Below are 15,092 nucleotides of genomic sequence, written 5' to 3'. Positions count from 1 at the left end.
TTGAATCTTTAACAAACTCTCTTTAGGGCTGCCTGGAACTCTAGCTGGTGGGAACTGGTGTAGGGAAAGTGAGTATAGTATCATGGTTGAACTTCCTGGTTTCTCTAAGGCTGAGGACTAGGATAACACACACTTCCATCCTCCCGGGATGGCCTGTCCATTCCCTCTCGATTGGTATTTCAGTTCTAGTCGCTTTCTGCCAGTTTGGGTCCCTACTGGCTATAGTTGGGTACGGAAATTATCTGCAGCATTTTTATCCACAAGTCTCTCTTGTTGATAAGCTGAGTGATAAGGAATTTTAGGTGTTGTCTAGTCCAAAATCACACCTCACGTAGGACTCCCCCACAGCACACACTGACATTTGAACCCATTCACAAAGAGTCACCAGCTAGACAGCACTTTCATCCTTCTCCGTTTTCATGGTAGTCCAGGTGCAAGGTGCAGCGAGCTATGACTCATTGTCCTACAGGGCTGCCAAGTGTCAGCATGAATCTAACCTCTGGTTCCTAGTGGATCAGCCCTGGCCTTTGGCATTCCCCCATGGCAGAGGGTCTAGATTTTGGCTAGGAAGCTCTTGTTCCTGCTAGGCTTTCAGGCTTCTATAGACTCAGACTGTGAGTTCTGACTAACTTTGAGTTAGGACAGCAGCCCAGGTCTCCGTGTGTCTGTCTCCCCCGGTTCCCGATACCGTGAAGAACTCTACCGAGAGCAGCATGCTCAGACAGGGCCTCCCTGAACCCCACACTTGGTCCTAGGCTTGTTACGCACAGCTAGGCAGGGTGAGGGTTAGGCTAGGCGGTGACGAAAAACGAATCCCTCCCTTAACAAGTGTTTTGTCTAAATCCTCAGAGACCTGGCTCCAAGCATTGCAAAAAGAGTTGGGGCACACAAAAGAATGCAGGAATAAAGAGCTTTTCTGCCCAACTTAGGGTTTCAGCCTTCTCTCTTGTCTTCTATCTCAGGCCTAAGGCAACAATGAAACCACAAATCAAAATTTCAGTCAAGTTTCAGCAAGAATTTCTCTGCTTTGATTTTTCTGTTTTATTTGGCATTGCCTGGACAGACGCCAGAGATAGATTTTGGCAAGAGAAGAAATGTATCACAAGATTTTTTTTTTTTTAAGTTTCTAGATGCACAATCTTTTCCTTTCAGCAGCCTGACTTTGCAGATAAACATTTGGGATCTCAAAGAGGAAAGGAACTTATACCCCACTCACAGAGACGGAAGGAGGGCCAGGCTGATGTGCCCTGGTGATTAACTGACCTTGACAAGAGAACACATGGCCGTCAAGGTCCCTAAAAGCAAAACGAGCAGGACCAGACCGTCCTCGAATACACACAGGTCTCCGCTCGGGTTTAGCTGGAAAGTTCCATCATGTGTCCATTGTCAGGGTGCTAAAGCCAAATGGGGTGAACATACACTGTGTGTGGCAGCTCGTGAAAGCTGTGCTACCACACTGCTACCACCCCAACGCTCAGACACTGGGTCCTGAGAGTCCACCAGTGCTTTCTGAGACACTGTTGACATTTCTGGAAAGTTCTATCATCTTTCCTGTTGACGGTTGCCAAGAATATCAGATAGCAGGAATGGAAAATGTACTTACTGACTTGGAAAAGGTAAGAATTTGATATAAATGACTCTAAGAAACATGGTTCAGATACAAGTTTTAGGCTTTTCTGTCATTAATGTGCTTTTAAAGTTGGGGCTGAGAAGATGGCCCCAGTTTCTTAACCAAGACCATAAAAATGCCAGTAAGAGCCAGAATGCTTCAAGTCAGTGAAAGAAAAGAGCCACTCTCCTTAAAAAGCTTTTAGAGTCAAGAGTTCTTGTCTGCCCAGTGTTACCTAAGAGCCATCTTGAGTCTCCATGTTTTAGGGAAAGGCAGCTAAACAGGTGTGGGAAGAGATCTGGGCTGGAATCTAAAGTCTGGAAGTCATGTCACCAGAGATGTCCCACGCACCTTGTCCGTCCAACAATGCTCACACCTATCGAGGAATCCCATGTCACGCCTGGAACTCTGAGGCCCTCCTCAGGCACCGGTCTCTCCGCAGCGCTGCACTGCCACCAGCCTGCGGTCCCGGAACAATGATCAGAGGCCACATCTTGCTTCTCAGAGCAGTATTTGAATACCTCCCACTTATGTTAAATCTTTGAAAAGATGAGAATGCTGGGCTCCAGAACGTAGTGTTCCTGTAAACGTGGTGGAGTTCCAGAACTCAAGCTTGTTCTTGAAGCGTTCCTGGGCAGGGCCGGGCAGGGCACCATCAGTGCAGGCCTTTCTCTTCGGCTTCCTGCCTGCTGTGAGGGTGAGGAACCATGAAAGGACAGGTTCACAACCCGCCCCCTCCACTCCCGTCCCCGTACCAATGGCTGGCCTCTAGACCTGCAGTGCTAACATTTAAGCCAGAAGTCTCGAGCTCCGTTATGAGGGGCCCAGGCGGTTGTGCAGATGGGTCACCATCCCCTGCACAGCCACCATGACCCGACCTCAAGTGGTCCTTGAGGGTCTGTTTGTAGCGGAAGCTCCGACCGCAGTGTGTGCACGGGTAGGGCCGCTCGCCCGTGTGGATGCGCTGGTGCTTCATGAGGTGGTGCTTACGCATGAAGCTTTTGCCGCAGTGCGCGCACTGGAAGGGCCGCTCGCCCGTGTGCAGCCGCTGGTGGTTCAGCAGGTGCTCCTTACGCATGAAGCTCTTGCTGCAGTCGGTGCAGGGGTACGGCCGTTCGCCGGTGTGGATCATCTGATGGCGGATCAAGGCCGAGTGGCCATTGAAGTCGATGCCACACTGGGGGCAGGAGAAGGGCCGCTCTTGCGCGTGACCTCGCTGGTGCAGCAGGAGACTGATCTTCAGACTGAAGCTCCGGCCGCACTGGGGACAGCGGAAGGGCCGCTCACTCGTATGGCCTCGCCGGTGGCTGGTGAGCCGGGCCTGGTCGGCAAAGCGCTTGGGGCAGTCGGGGCAGAGGAAGGGGCGCTCGGCACTGCTGTGCACCCGGAGGTGGTAGGTGAGCCGAGACGGGTGAGTGAAAGTCCGGGCACAGTGTGGGCAGGTAGGGGGGGGCTCACGGGCAGGCTCCTGGGAGACACCGAGACCAGCTGGCTGTGGAAAGTGCTTGGAGCGAGGGGCGCAGGGCAGGGGGCACTCCTCAGCGTGGTCACACTCATGGGTCAGCAGCGTGTCCCTGCTGAGGCTCTTGTTACATGGGCGGCTGGTGAATGACTGCTCCCCAGTGGGTGGCGGCAGTGGGCAGCTCCCCAGCTGGGTGAAAGTTACAGGTCCCTCAACTAGAGGACGTGCGAACGGTGCTGTGGGTGTAGGCTGCTGGCCTTTGAAAGTCACATCTGGGAAAGTCTCCTTGGCCGTGGCTGCTGGAGAGAAGGGGACGGGAATCTCTGAGCACAGGGGCGCACCAGCAAGGTTTTCCGCTTTGACCACCAGCTCCTCATCTGAAAGAAAGGATGAAGCGTTATGGCTGAACCCAGAACCACCAGCTCGGACAAGACACACGGTCGACTGAGATCGGCACCAGGTGCCTGCCACCAGACATGCCAAAGCCTACCAGTTAGCAAAAACCGTGCTCCTCTGCCTGCAGCGAAGGCTACTGGTGGGTCTCTGCCTCCTCCTGCTTTCCTGATTCTACCAGATGAGTCGTTCCTGCCACCGGCCATCTCCACACCTCCCTTGTAGAGAACACCGTGCTACCACATCTGGCCTCTTCTCAATGTGCACCTTCTCCAAGCTCGTCATTTCCTTGATGGAAACTGCTCTCCCTCCCTCCAGCACTTAGCCGAAGTATGCCTGCGACTGACATGTCCCCCATGTGAGCCTCCTGAAGAGCAGAAATGTTGGAGTTCTCAATTCTGAGTCTAACCAAACGCAGGAGAGAGGATGTGAAACAGTTGGCTGGATTCACCTGTATAAACCACCTTGAGAGTCTAACTGGGATGAAAAATGCAGGGGGAGTCACACAGCAGAGGAACGGCTCTGACATGTGCCCTAATGACGTGTCTGTCTCCCTGGCTGGTCTCCCCACTTCACCCCCACATTTATTCTGCCCTTTCCATACAATCTTCAAAAAAGCTTGCCTTCCCCATCCTCACATTTTATGTTCACTGTTTTTTCCTCTGAAAATCCTAACTCTATTGAATTATGCGTGAGTTGTCCTTGACCCTCCTGAAGCAGCAGAGAAAGGAGAAGTCGGGATACGGAGGAGTATGCGGGACCTGTGGCTAGCTGCCTCCATGAACAGCTGTTTCCACTGGCACGAGACCAGAGGTACCGGGCAGCAACAGGTCACCATTACTGAACATTCTGATGAAAGATTACACAGAAGAATCTTGATTAAAAACGGGAAAATACAAAACAATTTCAATTTCCAGGGACTTCAGACTTTCTGGAGCCATGGTGGGTAGATGAACTACTGAAACTATTGCTCTGAGATCATCTTTAAACTTTCAACCACAAATGTTCCCTGAAGTCTTCTTAAAACCAGACAATAGTCTAGCTTAACTAGTAAAAAAGTCTGCCTTGAGCATTACACTTTTAAAAAAACTACTGACATGGGATCAAGCTGACACCAACAACGTGTAAGATTAGACAGGACCTTTGGGGGGCGGGGGGGTGGGGAGTGAACTTATTTTAATGAGAGAGGAACAGCTCAGAAAAAGAGGATGACTATAAACAATGGCAGTGCCTTGTACATGTTGAAACTGCTGAATTAGTGTATGTTCTGCTGTGTGTACAGTCACAACATACAAGAAAACACAGAGCTTCTTGGTCAAAAATCAGGAAACAAGAGTCATTAAGGGTATTAAAATAGAAAACATTTCCCTCTAGAAACTTTTATTACTTATAAAACATAAATGATATATAAGTAAACGTAAACATCTAAACAACAGGAAAAAAAGCAATGTTTTCTTACTTCCAATTCACACTAATCAACTCAGGCCTCATTTCTAACTTGCCCATTCTTGACTTTGCCCTCGCTCGCTCAGGGCCACTGCAGCTGCAGTTTGTTAGTCCTGGCCTGAACCCTGCTCAGCACATCACTCACCGACATAGGGACCTGGGTACAGGTCGGTCTCCTTGGTCTCCTGCGGAACCCCAGTAGGAGGCTCATCTTCTTGTTTGATCCAAGACAGAATGTCTGATGTCGAAATACCAGGTTCTACTTGTGAGAAATAGAAAGTGAAAATAATCATACGGGTTTGCTGATCACTAGGTTTTACCCAAACATCTATTTCCAAATACAACAAAATTAAATCAGGGTAAAGTTGGAATTCATCTTTAAACCCACCAGTGGTCAACAGACACACACACGCCCAACCAGTCTGTAATTTGTCCCTCGTAAAAGAGTTAAAGGAAAAATTCAGAATATCTCAAACGTTTACATTCCTATGGGACAGATGATCTATTCTGTAAACCTTCACTCAATTCATAATAAGTTCTAAATTTTTTTTTTTAATATTTCTCTGTGTCCTTCCATTCACAGCCGTCTAAACTAACTGTACAAGACTCTCATGGAACGGAGACCAGTAATGCAGAATCCCTCGTCTCACTCACCTTCACTGGGATCTGTGGGAAGCTCACTTTCTCCTGGCGCCCCCTGGCCTCCTTCTGGTTGAATCTGAGACAAGACATCAGGCTGGCTCATGGCATAATCTAGAAGACCAAAGGGGGAGGGGCGTGACAAGGAGAAGTCTGACAAGACAGAGCTGAAGCCTTTGAGGTGCACAGTCAAGGAGAGGGGATTTCTTGTGGACAGACACCAAACCACTTGTCCCCACCCATCTGGTCCCCACTGTAATGACAGGTCAGAGGGTGTGATGTTTAGGAATGTCACAGGACCGCCCACCTGCCACTGAGTAGGGGGGAATTTGCCCTGGGGGAGAAATCAAGAGCACCCCTGGAAACCTTGGCCTCCACTCCCAAGACCTGTTTTCCCATGTGGGTAAATTAGTCATCTTGGGCTTGAAAGCCAACTCTGATGTGTGTGAGGACAGAGAGTGACCATGAAGACATGGAGATTGGTACAGCTCCGAGCTCGCTGGAGCTGCAGGCCCCTCATTCAAAAGGTGCCAATTCAGCCTCACCCATGGAGACGAGAGACCCGTAGTTGCCCTTCATGATATTCTTGTACAGTTCCTTTTGCCATTCTTCTAATTTTTCCCACTCTGAAGTGGAAAAGTAGATGGAGACGTCATCAAATGTCACAGGCACCTGAAATCACAATCGCTGCAGTTAGTCCCTCCTAGTACAATTCAAGCTTTCAATCAACTGTTACTAAGAGCCGACTAGCTACAAAGTGAAGTGCTGAAGGTATACAGGTAAACTAGGGACACAGGTCTACCTTCCAGATTACAGTGTTCTCGAGGAGAAAATCAGAACCCTTCCTAACATGGAGGAAAAGGACTTGACTTGTTGAGTACCATTCACAGAGGTTCATGTAACATGGCCAGTCTGAGCAGCAACTACATTTGTTCGACCTAAGCACAAAGATAATAAAAATTTGGTGTCTGTGCAGGCCAAATTAGCAGCATTGCCAAGACTGTTTGAAAATAGAGCTGTAACTGGGCTCGGATGGCTCTATGAGAGAGAGAACTAGACTGGTCTTAAAGGGCAGGGAGGCTATCAACGGGGCTCAAAGGAATGGAAAACGCATGTAAACAAGGATCCTAGACAGTTATGGACTCTGCCTAGTGGACTCGTGGTTCCATGGATAGGATGGCTGGAACTGAAGATTATATACTAACCAGAATCCTCCAACTCCCCGCATCCAGTAGTGACACACACACACACACACACACTGAAGATTATATACTAACCAGAATCCTCCAACTCCCCGCATCCATTAGTGTACACACACACACACACACACACATTTAAGGGCTAACAACAATCGGAGAACAGTTGTTTAAGATGTGGGGCATTAAGGAAGACATCAGGGAGGTCTTTATGAGAGATGCCATTTGAACTTCAGGACGGGGAAAGACATTCTAAATAGGCCATCATGACCAAAACGGGACACTCTCTGTCCAAGGGTGGAGTGTGAGGGGGAGTCATGGAAGACAGTAAGCAGGAGGGGGTCAGGCGAAGGAGTCGGGGTTGTACTTCGTGGGTAATGGAGCGCTGAAGACACCAGTTCCCAGGGCAGGGTCAACAGGAGGCAATACTCTGGGAAGGCAGGACCCCCACAGCATGGAGCAGGACACTGAGCACGAAGGTGCTCACCAATGGACCGCTGACTGGACACGTGTGGAGCATTCACAGAACGGGCTCAGTGTTGTGTGAGGTGGGGCGGTTCATGGGGACGCTGGCCTGGCTGTATGTAGTTCTCATCTCCCTCTGCTAACACCTCCTCTCCTAGAGTCCACTACCTACTCCAGATTCCTCACCTGGATGGGCAGGTGTGGGACAGCAGGGACGCGCCTTCTAAACTGCCCTGGTATGAGGACACTGATAGGGGACAAGAGCACATGAATACTTGGAGCCCCCTGGGGTGGTCCTCTCCCTCTGAGGACCCCACCTGCTGCAGCAGTCTGAGAAGCCCTGTTTCTCCAGGGCCAGGAGCCCCACTGGAGGCCAATTCACCTGGGACCATTGAGGCCCTGGAGTGCTGATCCCACACAGAGCGCATGAGGAGAGTGTCCTTCACGTTAGAGGTCCACCGGGCCTGCCACCAGGCTGGTAAAAGGTTATTTAATGTTTATAAAATCAGAGTGGGGAGCTGGTTCTCACAACAGCCAGACTAACTGCTGTTTACTCTTGGGAAACGACTCTGAAACCAAGACCAGCTTGCACTGGGCTGGGTAAATACTAATGCTTTCTTCCTCTGTATTCCATTTTCTAGACACTCTGTGGCTTGTGTTGGATATTATTGACTCACTGAATTTGTAAAGCCAGAACTTACGGTTATTTTACGAGTCTGAGCAGCCTCTTCATCATAAATTTAACCCCTCAATCTCCATGACACGGTTGCTTCATTTCTATCAGCTTTTCCTCCCCAACCAGACTTCCTGTTCCTCGTGAGTTAGCAGGCAATCACTCCTCTTTACATTCCGCTTAGCACCCAACTGTGGGCTAAGGATGAATGTTGAGTCCTTTTATCTTACCTCACCAGAAAGGTTTGTTGATAAGCTTACAACAAAAAATGCATCTGACAAATGGGAACAAAGGACCAGGGAAGGCTTCTTGTTCAAGACTGTGAACTGAGTCCAATAGCTCCCTCTCCTCCCTAAATGCCACTGACATGGCAGACCACAGCTCAGGGGGCACCACATCCCTAAGAGGGGGACGAGAGGCCCGCCTTCGACCCAAGTTTTTGGTATAGCTCTCCAGTGAACATGAAAAAGGATATGCAGTGAGGTCTAGAACTGAGGGAGAAAGCGGCAGTGAACCTGACTATGCACAGGAAATGGCTGCAGTGAAGAATCCAGAGGAGTTCCCAGCTCTCAGCTGGCCAACCCCATGCATAGCCCTCCATTCAGCGCTGACACCAGAGACTCCACCTCTACAGCAAGGTTAGACCTGCCTGGAGACAGCATGCCATCCCAGTAGTATGCTGACAGGAGGCCTCATGCCTCTGGGCGTATGTCTTGGCCAGGATGCATTCAAGTGAAGTCCACCTATATTGAGCCCCTATGAAGACAGCAGGGTCTGTTGCTTAAACAGACCTACACAGTGCAGAAGAAACATGTCAGCAAAACTCAAAGATCACCCAACATTCAGAGGAAACAAACAGTCCCAAAGAGCTCAGACACTCCAAATGACCACAGAGGGATGGCCCTCCACAGCCTCCACGGCCTCGTTATTTCCTCTCTGCTTCTTGGAAGCTGCTCCTGGGAAACCCTATACAGGGTCACCATGGGTCGGAATCCACTCGACGGCACTTAATAACAACAACAAATATCCTCGGGGGGTGACTCCTCAATGGCACAGGACTGTGAGCCACAAGATTGGTGGTTCAAGTCTACCAGGCTCTCCACAGGAGAAAGAGTAGGCTTTCTGCTCCCGCTAAAATGTACAGCTTCAGAAATATACAGGGTCCCTATGAATTGGAAGCTACCAAATGGCACTTCAAAACTTAACAATGTATTCTCAGGACACAGATCAAACAAAGAATGCGTGTTGAAGAAACATATGGTAAGTGAACCAGTGTATGCATGTGCTTGGAAAGCGGCTGTCCAAGCTTGAGAGCAATGTTCAGTCCCTTTTGGTTGAGCTATCCTCTGCAGAAGGGCTGACCTAACTGTGCAACACACTTCTGCAGAGGATGCTGCAGAGCAGGTTCCATGTCAGGACTGGTGGTGGTGGTGGTGGTGGTGGTGGTAAATGCTGTCAAGCTGGTTCCCATTTACAGCAACCTTGTATAAGGTTTCTGAGGGACGGCTGGTAAGTTTGAAGCGCCGACCTTGCAATCCACACAGAATCCGACGTCTTTATATTAACCAGTTGGCTCCACGTTCCTTCTCTTGTGCTCTTTCTCTTTCTCCCCAGATTTGTCAGCAAGCTGAACAACTGACTTATACAGTACCTTATTTAGTTTCTACATCAAGATTCTGGCAGACAAATTAACAAAGAAAAAAGTGATCCAGGAGTTATGAGTAGGAAAAAGCAAGAGAAAAAAAAACCCATCTGCCAGGTAACCAATTTTGGATTAGAGAGAGTTTCCTAGTCTAAAGACTGGCATTTCATATGGGCACTAAATTAGACATGGAACAGGTCCCTAATAAAAACATGAAACAACTTCACAGTTCCCACAGTCTAAAGCTGTTTAAAAGAAATGAGAAAACTTAAATAACTGATTGACAAAAACTATCAATACCTACTAATCCAAGGTCTACCTAAAGGTGACAGCATTACCTTGGGGACCTCTCCTTTAAGGCCCGGGGGCAGCCGCAGGATCCAGAAGTTTCTATTCCTCAGCAGGTTCTCCATGTTCTCCAGCCTCCGCTGCAGCAGCCCGTACTCCTGCAGCAATGTCCCCAGTACGGCCCACTTGCCCTCCAGCTGGTTTCCGAGCTCGGTCACCGTCTTCTCACAGCTAGCCAGCTTCTTCTCTGCTGTCCCTGTGCGCCCCTCCAGGTGCAGGAGTCGCCGACTGTGAACCTCCACCTTCCTTTCTATGGCCTGCACAGCTGCCACCACCGTCCACAGGGAGATGGCTGCTGTCTGCAGATGGGCATCATTGGCGGCTGGGGGCGTGGGGAGTGGAAGGGGCTGCAGGGACGCCAGGCACTCAGAGTCCCATTCAGAGGTCTGTGCAGAGGAGAGATGGGACAGAGCACTGAGTGTTACAAGGAACCCTAACTCCAAATGTTGATAGGTCAGGGCTGCTTACTTGGACAAGGTTTACCACTTGTGCCTGAATAAACCTCAGCTACCTGAAGTACAAAGGAGCTCTGGTAGCGTAATAGTTACGAGTTGGGCTGCTAATCTCAAGGTCAGCAGTTTGAAACTACCAGCTGTTCCAAGGGAGAATGAGGCTTTCTGCTCCCATAAAGATTTACAGCCTCGGAAACCCCACATGGGGTTTCAGAACAGACTCCACGGTACATTCCACCACCACCTAAAGTGCAAGCATCAAAACCCAAGATAACTGCTCTGGTGGGCCAGGGATCGACTGATTAGGCTAGACCACAAATGGGTGACACTGGACCCAAAGAAGCAACCTGGTCTAGTCCCTAGGATGTGAGGCCCCAGAGCCAAGCATCCAGAGCTCAGGCTGCTGCCTGTCCTCGACCTCTGGAGAACACAGAGCCTCTCCAGGTTTCACTGAGTTCGGTCTCCTCCAGAGCGTTCCTCCTCTGGCCCCTGGCCACCATTCTGTTTACAAGCCACAACCAAGCCATTCAGTTAACAATTGAATAAACTGAGACTGTTGAATCTAGGAAAACATTACAGCTATTTGAAACTACTGGAGAGTTACAACAGAGGCAGAACAAAAGTATTGAATCTGATACTGTGCTTACTCCAGATACTGTACTTACTGTAGACTAATGTGCGCAACTGGCAGTCCTATCACTGACGGTACTCAAATAATGCTACAAAAGGAATAAATGCCTACATAAGTATGTTAGACCAGGATTACCGCTAGGAAGCCTCTGACTTTATGAACTTGATGAACCTCCTCATTTCAGCTCACCCACTCCCTATTCCCATGTCACCTGGTCAGCAATCCTATCTACAGCTCTAGTCCCTTGACCATAGTCTGCTCGTCTGTCAGACTCTCCCTGGCGTTGCTTTCTTCCCTAGGGGATCCCATCAGTTCCCTTCAGCCCCTTCACTGGCCTTTCTGCCTGACCTGCTCAGCTCACTTCCTCCTTGAATCAGTCTAATCATTCTCATTCTGTTCCTCCGCAAACAGGCTTGTGACACCACACAAGCCCTGACACCTTCCAGTCTTCCTTTCCAACTCCATACGTGGCCATTCCAAACCTGGTGTGGTACTATGGGCTAATGCGCTGGACTGCAAAGTTGATCTGACCCCCAAGGTCGGCGGTTCAAGCTCACCAGCCGCTCCTTGGAAACCTTATACAGGGTCTCAATGGGTCGGAACCACCTTGATGGCACTTAACAATAACAACACAAACCCTCAGCACTCTCATACGAATAGGAAATGTCTAGAGCTCCTGTTCACCTGTGGATTATGATTCAGTAGGTCTAGGAAACACACAGTTGATGGTGCAGCTGCTGGTTCAGGAATCAACTTTGTGTAGGCTCTTGTCCACTTCACACCCTCTCCCTCTCAGGAAATGACCTGGCCTCCTACTTTCAGATTACAGGGAACAGACCCAAATTCTCTCAACTTTCTACTTTCTTTCACACACCTTCCCACTTCAAACTTACCAGTAATACCCCAATTTTCTTCTTTCTGAAGGGAAAAAGGCACCTAACAACCAATCTAAAGCCCATCTCCCTACTAGCTCCTGATAGCATCTTCTTCCACTTTCCTAGTACTGTTCCTTTTCACTTTTCATTCTTCTCCATTCAGACAGACCTGCAACGTCCAACATAATAGTAGCTGCTAGCATGGTGGCTCCATAGGATAAGCACTGGACTTTGAACCACAAGGCTGGCAGTTCAAGTTCATCAGTCACTCTACAGGAAAAAGATGAGCCTTTCTGCTCCCGCAAATATTTAAAGCTTTGGGGACCCTACACGAGGTGGCTGAGAGTCAGAACTCACTCGAAGGTACTGAGCAACAAAAAGTCACATGTGGTTGTCACTTGAAATGCGGCCAGTTTGACGGAGCTGTGCCACGGGTTTAATATATCCGCTAGATTTTGAAACTTAGGGGAAAATAAAATACATCATTAAAACCAACCGTATGGGGCTTTTTTTGTTTTTGCTTTTAAAATGTGGCTACTAGAAAGTACCGTTATACCTGTGTTGACCGTTATACCCGTGTGTTTCTACCGGGCACGCTGACACTGACAAAGGCCACTCCTGCCACTTTCGGGGGAAGAAACGGCCTGAAGCAGCTCAGGGCGCGCCTTTGCCGAGACGTCCTCTCCTCGGGGCACCACTAGCACGGCTCTCGGGTGGCAAACCCGAGCAGCCCCTCTCCGTCTAGGTGGTAGCGCCCAGGGACCGTGTCCAGCCATCTCGGGTCCCCCGAACGTGGCGCGGAGCCTCCAGCGAACGTCTGCCGCGTGACCCAACGCACGTCCACCGCGGCCGCGGGCTCGGCCTCGTCACGCGGACACCCGCCGCCCACGTGACTGCGCTCCTCCGGCGCCGCACCTGCGGGCCCGCCACGCGAGGACGAGTCGGGGGCGGAGCGAAGGGCTGACGGATCACAACCCCGCAACAGCCCTTCGCGGGGCGGCCTCTCTGCGCTGACAACCCCCCCACCCCGGGAACATCCCCTAGATCCGGACCCCGTCCCCAGACTGGAGGCGGCGGGACACCCGCGTCCCCGCCATCTGCCCTCTTTCTCTCGTGGACCCCACGTCCCGCTTGGAGAGCCTGAAGCGCTGAGACCCTCCGGGCTCACAGCTGCGCGGTTCCTTACCGGGGCTGCCGCAGCCTCGGCCATGACCCCGCACTGTACGCTCGGCTCGGGGCCGCTGCCTCCTCGGTCTCGGCCTCCTCGAGTACGTCGGCCACTCGGAGTTCCGGACACTTCACAGACACCGTCGCACTCCGCCCGCAGCGGCCCAGCAGCCGGCGTTTTGTGGAACCGAGTGCGGCTAGGAACGGCCTAGAAGTGCCGCCTGTAGGCCGCGCCCAGCGCGCCCCCTACCGGCTCCGCGCTCTCTACCGCGCAGGCGCCAACGAGGGCCCGACGTTTCTGACGCGGTCAACGCGCGCAGTACGCCGCGGACGTTCCTGACGCGGTTAACGCGCGCACTACGCGCCGACATTCCTGATGCCACTGACGCGCGCTGTCGCCCTCGAAAGACTGTTGAGTTGTATATTGCACCGGAATCGTTTCTGTGGTGTTCTGGGGGATGGAGATGTGTCCTCCCTTCTTGACTGTTCACAGATGGTGGTTTCGGGCCCACCGTAGCCCAGGCATCGTGTGTGCCCCGACCCTTCACGGCCCAGCGTGGGCTTTCCGAGGGCCGTGAATCTGCACTGGAGGCAGTAAAGGCACAAAGGCGGGGCATGTAGAAGGCGTCATTTGAAGATACTATACAGGTGGCTGTGGTGGTGATGTGTTTCACATCCCAGGTGGTCTGTTTTACGAGCAAACCATCTTCACAGCCTTTCTTACATATTACCGCTGGCAGTTGCTCCCGAATTTAGGAATGCTTGGAGGTGAAATGAAGAAAAGGTTGAGGTTATAGTTTGCGCTTGTTGTTGTGTTGGTAACTGCCATCGAATCGGTTCTAACTCTGACCCGTATATGGTTTTCAAGGGACTGATTGGTTTGAACCACTAACTTTGTGGTTAGCAGTCCAGTGCTTATCCTACAACGCCACACCAGGACTCCTATAGTTTGCTGGATCTCTGTTAATGATTGTTAAATGCTGTCAAGTCGGTTCCGACTCAGCGACCCTGAATAGGATTTCAGAGAAACACCGGGTGAGCTTGAACCGACGATATTGCGTTCCAGCGCATTAACCGGTAGAGCAAAACGCTGCAACATGTAACGGTTGTGTGTTTTAAATAAAAAGTGTGTGTGTTAAAAACAGCCAGTATTTCAAAACTGCTGAAAAGTAATAACCTACCTGACCAGGAAGCCCAGACTCCAAGTTAAACACAGAGACGGGCAGACGCACACATCCAAGAGATTTGATACATAACGAGAAAAAGCAATGTACTTTAAAAAGAGCCCCAATAAGATTAACAGTTGACTTTTCAGTACAAAGAGCAGAAGACAATGGAATAACATATCCAAAATTCTCAAAGGAAAAAAAACCAACAACAGTAAATCAAGTCACCTATATCAGCAAATCTATGTTTCAAAACATGAAGGTGAACTAGACTGTCCCATATAAACAAAACTCAGCAATTTTGTCGCTAGCATACTCACAAATACTGAAAGAATCTTGAGGAACAAATCATGTGACCTCAGGAGGTAATTTAGTATAAATATATTACATGAGACCACTTGTAAAGAGTTAAGGAAAGATTTTCTTGCCAAATGAAACATTTTATGATTACAGTGTGGTGTGGAGTAGTGAGGGAGGGAAAAATTACAGTGAGTAGAGGTAAATACTTTTTAATTGATGGTACATGGAGTGGATAGTAATCACTGTAATGGCACAAAGTATAATTTTGTGGGACTGATGATCTGTTTATAAACCTTAGCTCAATTCACAATAAAAAGACTTAAAGTATAAATGTATTTTGTTCCCCTTCATACACAGAGTAGACAGGGATGGGCAACTTGGACATTGACTACCCAAAATGGGGGTGCGGGGAGGGGAGCCCTACTAAGGCGAGAAGTGACTGGCTTACAAGCTGTCAAGAGGGAGCCTAGATTCAGAGGGCGTGGAGGAAGGTAGAATCTCCACTGAGTAGTATCCAATCTGTCTGGGCAGGGCTGATAAAAGGAGATGGGGCTAGGTCTCTTGTGATACAATAGTGAATAATTGTTATCAGGACTGATTGTGAGGGTTGGAAATGTAAAGGTAGACA

The 15,092-nt window shown here is 49.9% G+C and overlaps 1 protein-coding gene across 1 annotated transcript; it reads right to left on the bottom strand.

Annotated features, from left to right (window-relative positions):
* Positions 1–2,330: 2,330 nt before the first annotated feature.
* Positions 2,331–13,041, bottom strand: ZNF398 (zinc finger protein 398). The gene is made up of 6 exons (XM_006861292.1): positions 13,018–13,041; positions 9,864–10,259; positions 6,095–6,221; positions 5,565–5,663; positions 5,056–5,169; positions 2,331–3,448 (listed from the first exon to the last, which is right to left on the bottom strand). Exons 1-6 carry the CDS (start codon positions 13,039–13,041, stop codon positions 2,331–2,333), a joined length of 1,878 nt encoding a protein of 625 aa, XP_006861354.1.
* Positions 13,042–15,092: the final 2,051 nt, after the last annotated feature.

The sequence above is a fragment of the Chrysochloris asiatica genome, unplaced genomic scaffold (assembly GCF_000296735.1).
Source record: "Chrysochloris asiatica unplaced genomic scaffold, ChrAsi1.0 scaffold00041, whole genome shotgun sequence".
Classification (NCBI taxonomy): domain Eukaryota; kingdom Metazoa; phylum Chordata; class Mammalia; order Afrosoricida; family Chrysochloridae; genus Chrysochloris; species Chrysochloris asiatica.
This window is presented reverse-complemented; position numbering and strand designations above follow the sequence as displayed.